The 14,451-nt window shown below is 50.3% G+C and overlaps 2 protein-coding genes across 28 annotated transcripts in view; one reads left to right on the top strand and one right to left on the bottom strand.

Moving 5' to 3' along the window:
• Positions 1–14,451, top strand: part of Glut1 (Glucose transporter 1) — a 384,143-nt gene that overhangs the window by 117,723 nt on the left and 251,969 nt on the right. For all 27 annotated transcript variants that reach the window (XR_011223425.1, XR_011223422.1, XR_011223424.1 and 24 more), the window contains exon 2: positions 13,000–13,087. The gene's annotated coding sequence lies outside the window, so the exon portion shown is untranslated. The remainder of the gene's footprint in view (positions 1–12,999; positions 13,088–14,451) is intronic.
• On the bottom strand, positions 12,072–13,889 carry LOC123774244 (mucin-22-like). Its single transcript, XM_045768392.1, has 2 exons — positions 13,798–13,889; positions 12,072–12,825 (listed from the first exon to the last, which is right to left on the bottom strand). The coding sequence occupies exons 1-2, from the start codon at positions 13,887–13,889 to the stop codon at positions 12,072–12,074; spliced, it is 846 nt and encodes a 281-aa protein (XP_045624348.1).

The raw sequence follows: 14,451 nt of genomic DNA, 5'->3' as shown, positions 1-14,451 counted from the left end.
CCTGGTAACTGCTAAACTCGTCAACCTGTCCTCGTCCCCACCCACATAGACTTGTTCGGCTGAAGGCATATTGTTAAGTTCCTCTTTAGTAAATACAGATACAAAATATTTATTAAAAATACTACTCATCTCTTCATCACTATCTGTTATTTGACCTGTCTCAGTTTTTAATGGACCTATCCTTTCCCTAGTCTTAGTACGATATAACTGAAAAAACCCTTTAGGATTTGTCTTTGCTTGCCCTGCTATGCGAACTTCATAGTTTCTTTTTGCTTTCCTTATCTCTTTTTTAACATTTCTAACCAGTTGTACGAATTCCTGTTCTAAAGTGACCTCCCCATTTTTAATCCTTTTGTACCAAGCTCTCTTTTTACCTATAAGGTTCTTCAAATTCTTTGTTATCCACTTTGGGTCATTAGTATACGATCTATTCAATTTGTATGGTATACTACGTTCCTGTGCTTTGTTTAGAATATTCTTAAATAAGTTATATATTGAATCCACATCGAAATCCCCATTTAAGTCACCTATCGCTGGGTTCATGTCTCGCTCCAAGACCGGCCCACACCCCATACCCAAGCCTTTCCAATCAAGTTGACCCAAAAAATTTCTTAGGCTATTAAAATCAGCTTTTCGAAAATCTGGCACTTTAACAGAATTTTCTCCTACTGGTCTATTCCATTCTATGCTAAATCTGATTTCTTTGTGATCACTGCTCCCTAGCTCACTCCCTATTTCGATGTCATTAATTTGCGTTTCCCTGTTAGTTAACACTAAATCTAAAATATTATTTTCCCGTGTTGGTTCCTTAATGTGTTGCGTAAGAAAGCAATCGTCAATTAATTCTAGAAAATCTTCTGCTTCACTATTCCCTGTTTTGTTCAACCAGTTTATTCCGCTAAAATTAAAGTCACCCATGACATAAATACTGTTAGATCTAGATGCTCTAGATATTTCATCCCATAGATGCTTTGCTTCCATTCTGTCTAAATTTGGTGGCCTATATATTACTCCTATTATAATATTATTAGCTTTTTCGTTTAATTCAATCCAAATAGTTTCTGTGTGTGGCTCTGTTTTGATTCCCTCTTTGAGACTACATTTCAAATTGTCCCTAACATATATGGCTACTCCACCTCCTCGTCTAATATATCTATCTGTGTGAAATAGTTTAAATCCATATATTTGATATTCAGCTAATAGTTCTCTATTTTCTACATTCATCCACGTTTCGGTAAGTGCAATAATATCTATTTTTTCTGTGCAGACAAGAGCATTTAATTCGTTAATTTTATTTCTTAGACTTCTACTGTTAGTGTAATATACCCTAAGTGAATTGTTATTTTGCGGACCTTCTCTTTCCCTGATCGTTTTGCCAATTCCTTTCTCCCACAAACACATACTTTTATTACCTCCTTCCTCCAAATCAATTCCCATACCTCTATCTACTAACAGTTTAAACCCAAACAAACACCTCTAACCACTTCTTCTAACGAGTTCGCAACAGCAACAACCCCAGCTCTCGATAGATGCACCCCATCACGAGCATACATTTCATTTCTTCCATAGAAGTGTTCCCAGTTGTCTATGAAAGATATTGCATTTGATTTGCAATATCTTTCCAGCCGGCAATTGACACCAAGTGCCCTCGATATCCATTCATTTCCCACTCCCTTTCTTGGAAGAATGCCACATATGATTGGGATTCCTCCCTTGCTCCTAACTAACTCTATGGCTGTTTTATACCTCTGAATCAGTTCCTCACTCCTGACTCGACCAACATCATTTCCTCCCACGCTAATGCAAATAATGGGATTGTTCCCATTACCAGCCATAATATCATTCATGTTGTTTATAATATCACCAATGCCAGCTCCGGGATAGCAAACCCTTAACCTGTTCCCCCTATCTCTAGCACAAAACGTTCTATCCAAATACCTTATCTGGGAATCTCCCACAACTAATGTTTGCTTAGGTACTTCCTTTACTTTCTGAGGGGCCTGCGCTTCCTTTCTCTTCGTTGCTTTCCCTTTTGCGCGATCCACAGTCTCTCCACAGCACTCGTCCTCCAAAACGTCAAATGAATTTGAAGTTGCTATGGCGTTTGAAGGCGGCTTTATCAAAGTCTTCTTAAGGCCCCTGTCTTTCACAACTCTCCAAGACGAGGTCCCTTTACTGCTGGTCTCCTCCTTCGTTACTTCTCGTTGTTTTTTAAGCTGACGCACCTCCTCCCGCAGAGAGTCCAACTCTGTCCTCAGGGCTCCCACTAGAGTCACCAGGTCCTTCACTACAACTTCCATATTGCTATGATAATATAACAACACTCAGGAGCTCCGGTTAACACAACCTCTCACTGTGACTTCACCTGACCGACTGAGACTTCACCTGACCTCGTATTGGTCCATACGAGGCAGCTCCTATTGGTCCATACGAGGCAGCTCCTATTGGTCCATACGAGGCAGCTGCTATTGGTCCATACGAGGCAGCTGCTATTGGTCCATACGAGGCAGCTGCTATTGGTCCATACGAGGCAGCTCCTATTGGTCCATACGAGGCAGCTCCTACTGGTCCATACGAGGCAGCTGCTATTGGTCCATACGAGGCAGCTCCTATTGGTCCATACGAGGCAGCTGCTATTGGTCCATACGAGGCAGCTCCTATTGGTCCATACGAGGCAGCTCCTACTGGTCCATACGAGGCAGCTCCTATTGGTCCATACGAGGCAGCTCCTATTGGTCCATACGAGGCAGCTCCTATTGGTCCATACGAGGCAGCTCCTACTGGTCCATACGAGGCAGCTCCTACTGGTCCATACGAGGCAGCTCCTATTGGTCCATACGAGGCAGCTCCTATTGGTCCATACGAGGCAGCTCCTATTGGTCCATACGAGGCAGCTCCTATTGGTCCATACGAGGCAGCTCCTACTGGTCCATACGAGGCAGCTCCTACTGGTCCATACGAGGCAGCTCCTACTGGTCCATACGAGGCAGCTCCTACTGGTCCATACGAGGCAGCTCCTATTGGTCCATACGAGGCAGCTCCTATTGGTCCATACGAGGCAGCTCCTATTGGTCCATACGAGGCAGCTCCTACTGGTCCATACGAGGCAGCTCCTATTGGTCCATACGAGGCAGCTCCTATTGGTCCATACGAGGCAGCTCCTATTGGTCCATACGAGGCAGCTCCTATTGGTCCATACGAGGCAGCTCCTATTGGTCCATACGAGGCAGCTCCTATTGGCCCATAAGAACATAAGAACAAAGGTACCTGCAGAAGGCCTATTGGCCCATACGAGGCAGCCCCTATTTATAACCACCCAATCCCACTCATATACATGTCCAACCCACGCTTGAAACAATCGAGGGACCCCACCTCCACCACGTTACGCAGTAATTGGTTCCACAAATCAACAACCCTGTTACTGAACCAGTATTTACCCAAGTCTTTCCTAAATCTAAACTTATCCAATTTATACCCATTGTTTCGTGTTCTGTAACATTGCAGACCATAACAGTTCTGTTGATCGCTGCTCTTAATGCCGTTTATAACATTCTCAAATTACTTATCCTAAATGTCTCTTAACAAATGGGTATTTGAAAACGTCTTTAATAAATGGGGTTTAATGGTATTTTCTGAAGGGCGAGTGTGTTATTTTGTTCTACCTAACTGTTGTTGAGAGCAATAGCAATATGATCCCCCCCTGTAACGGGGGGGGGGGGGTTATGGTGCTTGTGCCTTGAGTAACGAGAGAAATCTCCCATACTGACTCTGGACCGTTGCCGAAATTTGAATTCAAATTTAAATAAGTCACAGGAAATCGGTTAGGATATGCAGGCGATGAGTCACAATAACGGGGCTGAAGTATGTTGACCAGACCACACACTAGAAGGTGAAGGGACGACGACGTTTCGGTCCGTCCTGGACCATTCTCACAATCGACTTGAGAATGGTCCAGGACGGACCGAAACGACGTCGTCCCTTCACCTTCTAGTGTGTGGTCTGGTCAACAATCAGTTAGGAATTTCTCACTGAAAACATAAGCAACATATTCAGGGGAGCCGGTCGGCCGAGCGGACAGCACGCTGGACTTGTGATCCTGTGGTCCTGGGTTCGATGCCAGGCGCCGGCGAGAAACAATGGGCAGAGTTTCTTTCACCCTATGCCCCTGTTACCTAGCAGTATAATAGGTACCTGGGTGTTAGTCAGCTGTCACGGGCTGCTTCCTGGGGGTGGAGGCCTGGTCGAGGACCGGGCCGCGGGGACACTAAAGCCCCGAAATCATCTCAAGATAACCTCAAGTACTGAGGCTATGTGATGGGCTCGAACCCGCATGCCTGGATTCGCCAAGAATTGAAGCTTCGATCCCATGGCATGACCTCTGTATTTACAGTAATTATTATAGTGCAATTATGTACTATTTATAGCAGTCAGGAATTGTACTTATTGTCACTTAGTGTTAAACCGTACTGTCGAATATATTGTGAATATTTGGGTTTACCTGAAAAGCTGAATTGATAACCACGACCTAACCTAACCTTCTTAGTGTTTGAAGATAAGCATTTTATTGCGTCTTAATTACAATTAGTACTTAACCTATAGTTATATTGGTATTACAGTTTTATAAAACTAATAAAACTAAAATATTTCAATAAATTGTAAACTCGGGATATTTTCAAATGTTGTATAAAATCTCTATTATTTAATAAAACTGAAAAACAAATTGCTGATATTTAAAACTTGTGTTTAGATGAACTTTAAAACTTCATCCTAAAATTGTGAGTCTTAACAGAAAACGAGAATAAATGGGGAGGTAAATGTAACAGCCCCATAAGTGCAATTATGTACTATGTATGACAGTCAGGAAATGTACTTATTACACTTAATGTTAAACCGTACTGTCAATTCGGAGGATGGGTTGTAAGTGCACTCGCACTGTGGGGGGTTGGGGGCGTGGTGGGGCTCCCCCCTGCCATTATGGGGGGGTTGGGGGCGTGGTGGGGCTCCCCCCAGCCATTATGGGGGGGTTGGGGGCGTGAGGTGCACCACCCCACACTAGTGCAATACAGGAATGGCTTATTGAATAGGGCGGTTTGGGGTGGCGTCGGCGCCGGGGTGTGTGGGGTGGCGTCGGCGCCGGGGTGTGTGGGGTGGCGTCGGGCGCCGGCCGGGGCGTGTGGGGTGGCGTCGGGCGCCGGCCGGGGCGTGTGGGGGTCGGCGTCCAAGTCCGTGTGGCTAAAATTTGCATGTAAATAAGAGTTTATTTTTTCCGTCAATGGCCACAAAACGAGACCAACCCAGAATATTAATTTAAACCGCAACTGTGAACCTTATGACCTGTACAGTGTCACCGTGCCGGAGCCCCGGGCCGTGCCGGGTAAGGGAAGGACCATCTTACTGGTCACTGTGGCACACTCCCCAAGACTCTACCACCTTCAACCACCACTTAACAATAGTTCTCTTGGCTACAATTATCTTACTTTTCAATACAATTACCCGGGAAAGGAGCCGGTCGGCCGAGCGGACAGCACGCTGGGCTTGTGATCCTGTGGTCCTGGGTTCGATCCCAGGCGCCGGCGAGAAACAATGGGCAGAGTTTCTTTCACCCTATCCCCCTGTTACCTAGCAGTACAATAGGTACCTGGGTGTTAGTCAGCTGTCATGGGCTGCTTCCTGGGGGTGGAGGCCTGGTCGAGGACCGGGCCGCGGGGAGACTAAAGCCCCGAAATCATCTCAAGATAACCTCAAGAGAAGTTGTTTAAAGTTGTAATAACAACCTCAATTTCAGTTTGGGACTATCAAAGCAATTGGTATTTTTAAACAATGTTACGGTGTCTGTCTAGTTGAGTGTTGTCCAGATGTATTTGGCACTAGTGGCTTGGCCAGTGGACAGAACACAGGTGTCCAGGTGTATCAGGCACTAGAGGCTTGGCCAGTGGACAGAACACAACTGTCCAGGTGTATCAGGCACTAGTGGCTTGGCCAGTGGACAGAACACAGGTGTCCAGGTGTATCAGGCACTAGTGGCTTGGCCAGTGGACAGAACACAGGTGTCCAGGTGTATCAGGCACTAGTGGCTTGGCCAGTGGACAGAACACAGGTGTCCAGGTGTATCAGGCACTAGAGGCCTGGACAGTGGACAGAACACAGGTGGCCAGGTGTACCAGGCACTAGTGGCTTGGCCAGTGGACAGAACACAACTGTCCAGGTGTATCAGGCACTAGTGGCTTGGACAGTGGACAGAACACAGGTGTCCAGATGTATTTGGCACTAGAGGCCTGGACAGTGGACAGAACACAGGTGTCCAGATGTATTTGGCACTAGAGGCCTGGACAGTGGACAGAACACAGGTGTCCAGATGTATTTGGCACTAGAGGCCTGGACAGTGGACAGAACACAGGTGTCCAGATGTATTTGGCACTAGTGGCTTGGCCAGTGGACAGAACACAACTGTCCAGGTGTATCAGGCACTAGAGGCTTGGACAGTGGACAGAACACAGGTGTCCAGATGTATTTGGCACTAGAGGCCTGGACAGTGGACAGAACACAGGTGTCCAGATGTATTTGGCACTAGAGGCCTGGACAGTGGACAGAACACAGGTGTCCAGATGTATTTGGCACTAGAGGCCTGGACAGTGGACAGAACACAGGTGTCCAGATGTATTTGGCACTAGTGGCTTGGCCAGTGGACAGAACACAACTGTCCAGGTGTATCAGGCACTAGAGGCTTGGACAGTGGACAGAACACAGGTGTCCAGATGTATTTGGCACTAGAGGCCTGGACAGTGGACAGAACGCAGGTGTCCAGATGTATTTGGCACTAGAGGCCTGGACAGTGGACAGAACACAGGTGTCCAGATGTATTTGGCACTAGAGGCCTGGACAGTGGACAGAACACAGGTGTCCAGATGTATTTGGCACTAGTGGCTTGGCCAGTGGACAGAACACAACTGTCCAGGTGTATCAGGCACTAGAGGCTTGGACAGTGGACAGAACACAGGTGTCCAGATGTATTTGGCACTAGAGGCCTGGACAGTGGACAGAACACAGGTGTCCAGATGTATTTGGCACTAGAGGCCTGGACAGTGGACAGAACACAGGTGTACCAGGCACTAGAGGCTTGGCCAGTGGACAGAACACAGGTGTCCAGGTGTATCAGGCACTAGAGGCCTGGACAGTGGACAGAACACAGGTGTCCAGGTGTACCAGGCACTAGAGGCTTGGCCAGTGGACAGAACACAGGTGTCCAGGTGTACCAGGCACTAGAGGCTTGGCCAGTGGACAGAACACAGGTGTCCAGGTGTATCAGGCACTACTGTCCTGGACAGTGGACAGAACACAACTGTCCAGGTGTATCAGGCACTAGAGGCCTGGACAGTGGACAGAACACAGGTGTCCAGGTGTACCAGGCACTAGAGGCTTGGCCAGTGGACAGAACACAGGTGTCCAGGTGTACCAGGCACTAGAGGCTTGGCCAGTGGACAGAACACAGGTGTCCAGGTGTACCAGGCACTAGAGGCTTGGCCAGTGGACAGAACACAGGTGTCCAGGTGTATCAGGCACTAGTGTCCTGGACAGTGGACAGAACACAGGTGTACCAGGCACTAGAGGCTTGGCCAGTGGACAGAACACACAGGTGTCCAGGTGTATCAGGCACTAGAGGCCTGGACAGTGGACAGAACACAGGTGTCCAGGTGTATCAGGCACTAGAGGCCTGGACAGTGGACAGAACACACAGGTGTCCAGGTGTATCAGGCACTAGAGGCCAGGACAGTGGACAGAACACAGGTGTCCAGGTGTATCAGGCACTAGAGGCCTGGACAGTGGACAGAACACAGGTGTCCAGGTGTATCAGGCACTAGCGGCCTGGACAGTGGACAGAACACAGGTGTCCAGGTGTATCAGGCACTAGAGGCCTGGACAGTGGACAGAACACAGGTGTCCAGGTGTATCAGGCACTAGAGGCCTGGACAGTGGACAGAACACAGGTGTCCAGGTGTATTTGGCACTAGAGGCCTGGACAGTGGACAGAACACAGGTGTCCAGGTGTATCAGGCACTAGAGGCCTGGACAGTGGACAGAACACAGGTGTCCAGGTGTATCAGGCACTAGAGGCCTGGACAGTGGACAGAACACAGGTATCCAGGTGTATCAGGCACTAGAGGCCTGGACAGTGGACAGAACACAGGTGTCCAGGTGTATCAGGCACTAGAGGCCTGGACAGTGGACAGAACACAGGTGTCCAGGTGTATCAGGCACTAGAGGCCTGGACAGTGGACAGAACACAGGTGTCCAGGTGTATCAGGCACTAGAGGCCTGGACAGTGGACAGAACACAGGTGTCCAGGTGTATCAGGCACTAGAGGCCTGGACAGTGGACAGAACACAGGTGTCCAGGTGTATCAGGCACTAGAGGCCTGGACAGTGGACAGAACACAGGTGTCCAGGTGTATCAGGCACTAGAGGCCTGGACAGTGGACAGAACACAGGTGTCCAGGTGTATTTGGCACTAGAGGCCTGGACAGTGGACAGAACACAGGTGTACCAGGCACTAGAGGCTTGGCCAGTGGACAGAACACAGGTGTCCAGGTGTATCAGGCACTGGAGGCCTGGACAGTGGACAGAACACAGGTGTCCAGGTGTATCAGGCACTAGAGGCCTGGACAGTGGACAGAACACACACCTGGAAGCCCGCGTATTGTCCTCCAGGTGTGTACTGAATACCATTTCCTTCCTAAGTGTAAATCCATTGAGAGAGACCTGAGGGGGTATAGGGATGGGGACAGGCAGACATGACAAGTGACGGGCGGGCGTGATGACACCGTCCCACCTGCAGGAAGATGCTGGGGTGGTTCCAGAATATATACACTGTAGCTACGTACTTCAGGAAGCCGGATAGGGGCCCCCCACAGCACCAGGAGCTTCGCCAAAAATAGATTTGGCGGAGGGAAATTCGGTGCCGTACGGGCTGGCGCGTCGGTTAAAGCCGAAATATGATTTGGCGAGCGATGTGGAAAGGGCACAGGTTGGGCCATGACTAGATGTTGGTGTCTCCTACTGGTGACCTTCCTTGTTGCTGGTGACCCTTGTTGCTGGTGACCCTTGTGGCTGGTGACCCTTGTGGCTGGTGACCCTTGTTGCTGGTGACCCTTGTTGGTGGTGACCCTTGTTGCTGGTGACCCTTGTTGCTGGTGACCCCTTCCTTGTTGTAATATAGTGTAATATATAATTACAGTGCATATGCTGGTCCATTATGGCTTTAGGCTAGGAATATTGTGTCATGTGTGGCTGTTTGGTCCCTAAGCTCCCCTCTACCCCTAAGCTGGCCTCTACCCTCTGGCCCTAAGCTGCCCTCTACCCTCTGGCCCTATGCTACCCTCTACCCTCTGGCCCTAAGCTACCCTCTACCCTCTGGCCCTAAGCTACCCTCTACCCTCTGGCCCTAAGCTCCCCTCTACCCTCTACCCCTAAGCTGGCCTCTACCCTCTGGCCCTAAGCTACCCTCTACCCTCTGGCCCTAAGCTACCCTCTACCCTCTGGCCCTAAGCTACCCTCTACCCTCTGGCCCTAAGCTACCCTCTACCCTCTGGCCCTAAGCTACCCTCTACCCTCTGGCCCTAAGCTACCCTCTACCCTCTGGCCCTAAGCTGGCCTCTACCCTCTGGCCCTAAGCTACCCTCTACCCTCTGGCCCTAAGCTACCCTCTACCCTCTGGCCCTAAGCTACCCTCTACCCCTAAGCTACCCTCTACCCTCTGGCCCTAAGCTCCCCTCTACCCTCTGGCCATAAGCTACCCTCTACCCTCTGGCCCTAAGCTACACTCTACCCTCTGGCCCTAAGCTCCCCTCTACCCTCTGGCCCTAAGCTACCCTCTACCCTCTGGCCCTAAGCTACCCTCTACCCTCTGGCCCTAAGCTACCCTCTACCCTCTGGCCCTAAGCTACCCTCTACCCTCTGGCCCTAAGCTACCCTCTACCCTCTGGCCCTAAGCTCCCCTCTACCCTCTGGCCCTAAGCTGCCCTCTACCCTCTGGCCCTAAGCTACCCTCTACCCTCTGGCCCTAAGCTACCCTCTACCCTCTGGCCCTGACCTTTGCCCCCCCATGGGGAGGGGGGGGGGTTGTTTTGCGAGGCTGGCATTTTTGTGGAATTATTTGAGGTTGACAAGACTAAGGTTGACAGGGATGATTGAATAGCCGCGGTAGATAGTGGCAGCGATGTGGCAGAGATTGATGGACCGAAGTTGATGTGGGTGTGTTGTGTGGTTGAGGGGGGGGGGAGGGGGATGAGTGGGTGGGCGGGGAGTGACCGGAACTACTCCTCCCACCACACACACACACACACACGGTACCAGATGATTGACAGTTGAGAGGTACCAGTTGATTGACAGTTGAGAGGTACCAGTTGATTGACAGTTCAGAGGCGGGTCCTAAGAGCCAAAGCTCAAGCCCTGCAAGCACAACTAGCCGAGTACACACACACACGTACACACACACACACACACACACACACACACACACACACACACACACACACACTAGCTCATACACCAGCTCCTTTGTATGGGTTTTCACTCATATCCAGAGAGAGGGCGCGAGATATGAGAGGGAAGAGTGTTGGGGTTGCAGAGTACAAAGAGTGCAGGAGAAGAGTGTGGGAATGTTGGGTTAAAAACAGTGTGGGGCAAAGGGTTAATTACTGCTATTGGTGCCTGTTAATTAAGAATTCCAGCAGCGACTGCATTTGGTGGTAAACTTGGTCTCTGGCACATGTGGCGCTCATTGTATCCACACTCCCCCCTGTGGCGCTCATTGTATCCACACTCCCCCCTGTGGCGCTCATTGTATCCACACTCCCCCCTGTGGCGCTCATTGTATCCACACTCCCCCCTGTGGCGCTCATTGTATCCACACTCCCCCCTGTGGCGCTCATTGTATCCACACTCCCCCCTGTGGCGCTCATTGTATCCACACTCCCCCCCTGTGGCGCTCATTGTATCCACACTCCCCCCTGTGGCGCTCATTGTATCCACACTCCCCCCTGTGGCGCTCATTGTATCCACACTCCCCCCCTGTGGCGCTCATTGTATCCACACTCCCCCCTGTGGCGCTCATTGTATCCACACTCCCCCCTGTGGCGCTCATTGTATCCACACTCCCCCCTGTGGCGCTCATTGTATCCACACTCCCCCCTGTGGCGCTCATTGTATCCACACTCCCCCCTGTGGCGCTCATTGTATCCACACTCCCCCCTGTGGCGCTCATTGCATCCACACTCCCCCCTGTGGCGCTCATTGCATCCACACTCCCCCCTGTGGCGCTCATTGTATCCACACTCCCCCCTGTGGCGCTCATTGTATCCACACTCCCCCCTGTGGCGCTCATTGTATCCACACTCCCCCCTGTGGCGCTCATTGTATCCACACTCCCCCCTGTGGCGCTCATTGTATCCACACTCCCCCGTGGCGCTCATTGTATCCACACCCCCCTGTGGCACTCATTGTATCCACACTCCCCCCTGTGGCGCTCATTGTATCCACACTCCCCCCTGTGGCGCTCATTGTATCCACACTCCCCCCTGTGGCGCTCATTGTATCCACACTCCCCCCTGTGGCGCTCATTGTATCCACACTCCCCCCTGTGGCGCTCATTGTACCCACACTCCCCCCTGTGGCACTCATTGTATCCACACTATCCCCCCTGCGGCACTCATTGTACCCTCTCGCACATTGTATACCACATGGGGAACTACTTATCAGTTATAGCCTCTTTTTATTGGTGTAAGTTGAGCTTAGTGGTTTAGGTCTTCTAATTGGTGGGATGATAGCACCTGAGAGCTCGTTAGTATGGCTGGGAGGTTGTATTGTGGCACTGGTGCCAGCTGGGAAGTGCTGTATAATGTTTGTGCCACTTGTCGAGGGTGCCAGGTTCATTGTTATGGCACTCGTTGGATTTTGTCATTATTATTGTGCGACGTTCAACAGTGTGTTTCTGGGCGATTGTCGCGGTATTGGTGGCAGCGGTGGGATGTTGGGTGATGGTCGCGGTATTGGTGGCAGCGGTGGGATGTTGGGTGGTTATTGTGGTATTGGTGGCAGCGTGGGATGTTGGGTGGTTATCACGGTATTGGTGGCAGCGGTGGGATGTTGGGTGGTTATCACGGTATTGGTGGCAGCGGTGGGATGTTGGGTGATTATTGTGGTATTGGTGGCAGCGGTGGGATGTTGGGTGATTATTGTGGTATTGGTGGCAGCGGTGGGATGTTGGGTGGTTATCACGGTATTGGTGGCAGCGGTGGGATGTTGGGTGGTTATCACAGTATTGGTGGCAGCGGTGGGATGTTGGGTGATTATCACGGTTTCGGTGACTGTTGCAATAGTGTTGGGGTCCTGGGTGACTGTTGCAACAGTAACGGGGTCCTGGGTGACTGTTGCAACAGTGGCGAGGTCTTGGGTGACTGTTGCAACAGTAACGGGGTCCTGGGTGACTGTTGCAACAGTGGCGAGGTCCTGGGTGACTGTTGCAACAGTAACGGGGTCCTGGGTGACTGTTGCAACAGTGGCGAGGTCCTGGGTGACTGTTGCAACAGTAACGGGGTCCTGGGTGACTGTTGCAACAGTGGCGAGGTCCTGGGTGACTGTTGCAACAGTAACGGGGTCCTGGGTGACTGTTGCAACAGTGGCGAGGTCCTGGGTGACTGTTGCAACAGTAACGGGGTCCTGGGTGACTGTTGCAACAGTGGCGAGGTCCTGGGTGACTGTTGCAACAGTAACGGGGTCCTGGGTGACTGTTGCAACAGTGGCGAGGTCCTGGGTGACTGTTGCAACAGGTCTATATTTACACAAGAATTAAAATAAATGGAGAAATGTGTTTGTTTCAAAAACAAAGATGAACTAAGTAACCAAGAAGACAGTGTGTATTCACCAAGTTGTGCTTGCGGGGGTAAGCTTTGGCTCTTCGGTCAGATGTGTGTAATAGACCTTTAATGGGTTTTTCTTCCTGCAGGAGGTCGTGGTTACTGAGAGGGATCCTGTCTTCACCAGTCTCTCCAACCACTAACAACAGTCTCTGAGGGAACACCATGGCTGCATCGGTAAGTGTGTCTCGGTGCTTATGCATGACTCCAGATACGCGTTCGCATCTTGTCATATGGTACCCCCTCCTCTGTGCATTGTCTGGTATTGTAGTGCCTGTATTGCATCTTCTGCTGCCCGTATTGCAGTTCCAGGTACGTCTTTTGCCGTTTGGTACTAGGTTGCATCCTATCGGTACCCCTGGGGTATTCCAGGGGTACGCCTGGCGCGTCTCGGGAGGGTACTTCTAGAGCATAGCTTGGCATCTCCTGGCATCATCCCTCGCTGTGTGTTGTCTCAGTAGTGCCAAAAGGGTTGTTGATGGCACTGTTGGGTCGTTATTGGCCATAGTGCCTAGCAAGATACCAGGTTATATTGTGGTACTGATAATAATGTATGCAGCGGGTTGATAACATCGGCGGTTTCTTGGTATCTCTGTAGCGCCTTGTATTATCCTGTCTCGTGGAGGATGTGTGTATCCTGTGTACTCACGTCTGTGTTGGGGGGTTGATACCTACACGAAGGTTCTACATATATTGGGGGATGCACTCTGCTAGACACAGAGTGAGAAATCATTTACCAAGAGAGGTTATAGCTACACAGAGGTGGTAATCTGCCACACGAAGGTTCTACATATATTGGGGGATGCACTCTGCTAGACACAGTGAGAAATCATTTACCAAGAGAGGTTATAGCTACACAGAGGTGGTAATCTGCCACACGTATTAACCTGGTCTTGAACCCGGGGGCGGTGGAGAGGTCGGGGCCATGAGATTGGTATCCTCGAAGAGTTCGTTCTTCGTGATGCACATAAGAGGTCATGATGCAAAGTAATAATCACATAACATAGAGTCCAAGCACAGTGTAAAGCTCTCACTCTCAGGGCACAGAGATGGCACCACCGCTTTTCCTCATATGAGATATAGACATACAAGTCACAGCTTCGTGTCGTCTTGTGCAGATGATGCAACAGTCAACATGAAAAGTATGCAGGCGATGAGTCAGAATAACGTGGCTGAAGTATGTTGACCAGACCACACTCTAGAAATTGAAGGGACGACGACGTTTCGGTCCGTCCTGGACCATTCTCAAGTCGATTCTTACAATCGACTTGAGAATGGTCCAGGACGGACCGAAACGTCGTCGTCCCTTCAATTTCTAGTGTGTGGTCTGGTCAACAACATGAAAAGTACTTCTGTAGAAGGAAAAGGAACCATCAGGGGGGTCAGGGGGGGGGGGGGAAAGCAGGCAAGCCATTACGACTATATAGCACTGGGAAGGTGTCAGGATAAGGATTTGGGATGGGACAGGGGAAGGAATGGTGCCCAACCACTTCGACGGTGTAGAAGACACGGAACAACTACAAACTAATATCAGTAAAGTC

Source organism: Procambarus clarkii, chromosome 61, assembly GCF_040958095.1.
Source record: "Procambarus clarkii isolate CNS0578487 chromosome 61, FALCON_Pclarkii_2.0, whole genome shotgun sequence".
NCBI classification, from domain to species: domain Eukaryota; kingdom Metazoa; phylum Arthropoda; class Malacostraca; order Decapoda; family Cambaridae; genus Procambarus; species Procambarus clarkii.
This window is presented reverse-complemented; position numbering and strand designations above follow the sequence as displayed.